We start from the raw sequence: 2,935 nt of genomic DNA, 5'->3' as shown, positions 1-2,935 counted from the left end.
TCCTCAGAATTCCGACTTTTTTCCCATACTAAACTGAAATAAAATTAAAAAATCAGTTAACTTTTTTTTTTTTCCCACTGGCCCTAGAAAATGAGGCAATGATTTAGGAACCTTTAAATCAGCAGACTGGCTAACAGAGGATGAGCCAATAGAGACAGACAGTCTGAAAATAACCCTGAAAACACGTTAGCAACAACAGCGCTAGCCTGCTATAGCTGCTAGCTGGCCTGTTAGCCCACATTTCCTAAGGTTAATAACAATATGAAACATTTAGAAACCACGGCCCTGGCTTTTGTTAGATCTGTTGGACCATCTCCCCTGGGTTTGGACAATCTGTCCTTCTTTGAAGGGACACAGGCGGTTCAAAACGGGGATGTTTGGTCTAAAGCAGGCATCTATAAACGGGTCCCTGAGGGCCGCTGTCCTGCAGGTTCTAGAGGTTTCTCTGCTTCAGCACAGCTGATTCTGATCATTGCAGTTCAGCAAAAGCCTGTAAATCAGCAGGATGTCGGCCCCCCAGGACCCACTTTGGGGATGCCTGCTCTAAAACATGGACAGGTGGTCAAAACGGGGACAGGTAGTCCAAAGCAACAGGTGTACACCTGTACATTAATAACAAATAAAAACAGGAAAACTGAGATGTTTTGCTTTTTTCAAACTAGCAAAGAACAAAGTATTTAAACAGCTGCTTTAGTCGAACTTATGGCATTACAATACTCATTTCCGAGGCTGCTTAGACTCCGTTGCTTTTTTTTTGTTGAAAAAGCTCCGTATGTCTGACGACTTTTTTGGTGTCATCTTTTTTTTAAACCAACCCGTCTACTAGTTGTTATTGGAAATCAAACCTGAAGTAGCTGCTGGTTAATATTAATGATGCTACTGTGTGTCGTCTGTCCTCCAATCACGGAGCTACTGATGACGCGGTGAATAGCGATCGCCAATCATGTTCTATGATAGAGTGACAGACGTGGAGCCATGAACAGAGGATCCAATGATGTCATATCAGTGGGCGGGACTCAGGAGCAGCGGGAGAGCGAGACAGAAACGCAGGAAACACACAGCTGGGCGCGTCCTGAGGTTACTGTTGATGGCTAAAGTAAATGAGTCCAACACAAATGGACTACTTATTGGTGGGGACGTGTCCACACCCCTTTCAAAGTTGGTGGGGACATGTCCACACCCCTTTCAAAGTTGGTAGGGACATGTCTACACCCATTTCAAAGTTGGTGGGGACATGTCCCCACCATTCCTTCAGAAAGTTAAGCCAGCACCTGTGAGGGCGGCCAATAAGCACGATCTAAGGCTACGTTAACTCTGCAGTCTGAAGTGACCCAAATCCGTTTTGTTTTTGCCCATATGCGACCTGGATTTGATCTTTTCATGTCTGTCTGAACAACAGAGATCAGATTTTTTCCAATGCGACCCAGAACACTTGGCTCTGTGGTCCTGAATCCGATACGAATCAGATCTTTACAATGGATGAATGCAACCATTCATCCAACCTGGACGCCATTAGTACCCGACAAAAGTCTCTTGCTATGAAGAAGTGGCAAGAAAAACAACAACCATGGCGGATTATGTATTTATGTTTGCCCATCTTGAATAGAATGAGTTTTTATGGTTGGAATAGATCGCTAGATGCACGCCTGCGCTACCATCCATGTTTACTTCCGGAAAAAAGAGCATGCTGGCCTGTGATGTCATCGCGTCCTCTACTGCGCATGCGGGACACTTGACTTGTATGACTGCAGTTGGTCTCCTTTAAACTTTGGTTGGATGGGAGATATCCTTCCCCTCTGCAGCTCCGGTGGAGCTGTGGGTAAAGGTTGGAGAACAGAGTAAGAAGCAGGAACCTATGAATCAAATCATCGCAGTGAATCAGTTAGCTGTGTTTTTATTAGCATGTAACTCTGTAGATCAAAAATCCAACAGAAGAAAAGCCCCCCCCTCCTGCTCCTCAGCCTCTCCTACAGCCCGTCTTCTTCCTCTCCAGTCATTTCCAGCCTTTGCAGAGATGAATCCCAACCTCCACCTTTATTTCTATCCCTTACCTGCATGCACCTGCTGGCAGAGCCAGATGAAAAGCTGCAGTGAAAGCTTTGATTTATGTTAAGAAGCTAAATAAATGCAGCGATGGTCTGGAGCAGACTATGAGGTGTGGAGCGCTGCGCAGACGGCGGTGATTCTGATGGAGGAATGTGGGTCAGACGGGGAGGATGATGCTTGGAGGGGTGAGGTGTTTGTTCTTCCTCCCCTTGGTTCACTCCTTCTCCCTTGTTTTCCAGCTCTTTCTCTTCCAGCTGTTGAGGGGCCTGTCCTACATTCACCAGAGTTACATTCTTCACCGGGACCTGAAACCACAGAACCTGCTCATCAGCGACAGCGGAGAGCTCAAACTGGCTGACTTTGGTGAGTCCATCTCTGTGCAGCAGCAGGTGTGCAGCCTTGGTTCTCATCTGCTGGGTCGGATCTTCCCCATACCCAGCAGCACCTGGTCGCCGTGACCATCTACCTCATTATCATATTTTTAAAATAATAATTGAACATTATTGATCTCACATTGGAGTAACTTACCTGCATTAACCCATCCCTTGGGCAGCAGTGGGCTGCCATCGCACACAATATTAATAAACTGAGACAAAGGCTCCAAAAAGGCCCTAAATGAGGTAGTTTAGCTCAATAGGTGCTACGTACAGAAGCTAACAGGCCTGCTTACACACCGATTGGGTCTGAACTCGGTTAACCAATCAAACTCAGTACGAACTCGGCACATTATACTAAAGATCCAAGCTTGGTCAGAACTCGGCACGGTTAACCGATCCAAACTCGGCCTGAACTCGGCACGGTTAACCGATCCAAACTCGGTCTGAACTCGGCACGGTTAACCGATCCAAACTCGGCCTGAACTCGGCACGGTTAACCGATCCAAACTCGG

General features: G+C 46.6%; 1 protein-coding gene across 3 annotated transcripts in view; it reads left to right on the top strand.

Moving 5' to 3' along the window:
* The window catches only part of cdk14 (cyclin-dependent kinase 14), an 83,436-nt gene that overhangs the window by 24,075 nt on the left and 56,426 nt on the right, over positions 1–2,935 (top strand). For all 3 annotated transcript variants that reach the window (XM_015401909.1, XM_015401911.1, XM_015401910.1), the window contains exon 7: positions 2,286–2,409. In XM_015401909.1, the coding sequence (XP_015257395.1) occupies positions 2,286–2,409 (124 nt within the window). The remainder of the gene's footprint in view (positions 1–2,285; positions 2,410–2,935) is intronic.

This window comes from Cyprinodon variegatus, unplaced genomic scaffold (genome assembly GCF_000732505.1).
Source record: "Cyprinodon variegatus isolate N-32 unplaced genomic scaffold, C_variegatus-1.0 Scaffold1272, whole genome shotgun sequence".
Taxonomy (NCBI): domain Eukaryota; kingdom Metazoa; phylum Chordata; class Actinopteri; order Cyprinodontiformes; family Cyprinodontidae; genus Cyprinodon; species Cyprinodon variegatus.
This window is presented reverse-complemented; position numbering and strand designations above follow the sequence as displayed.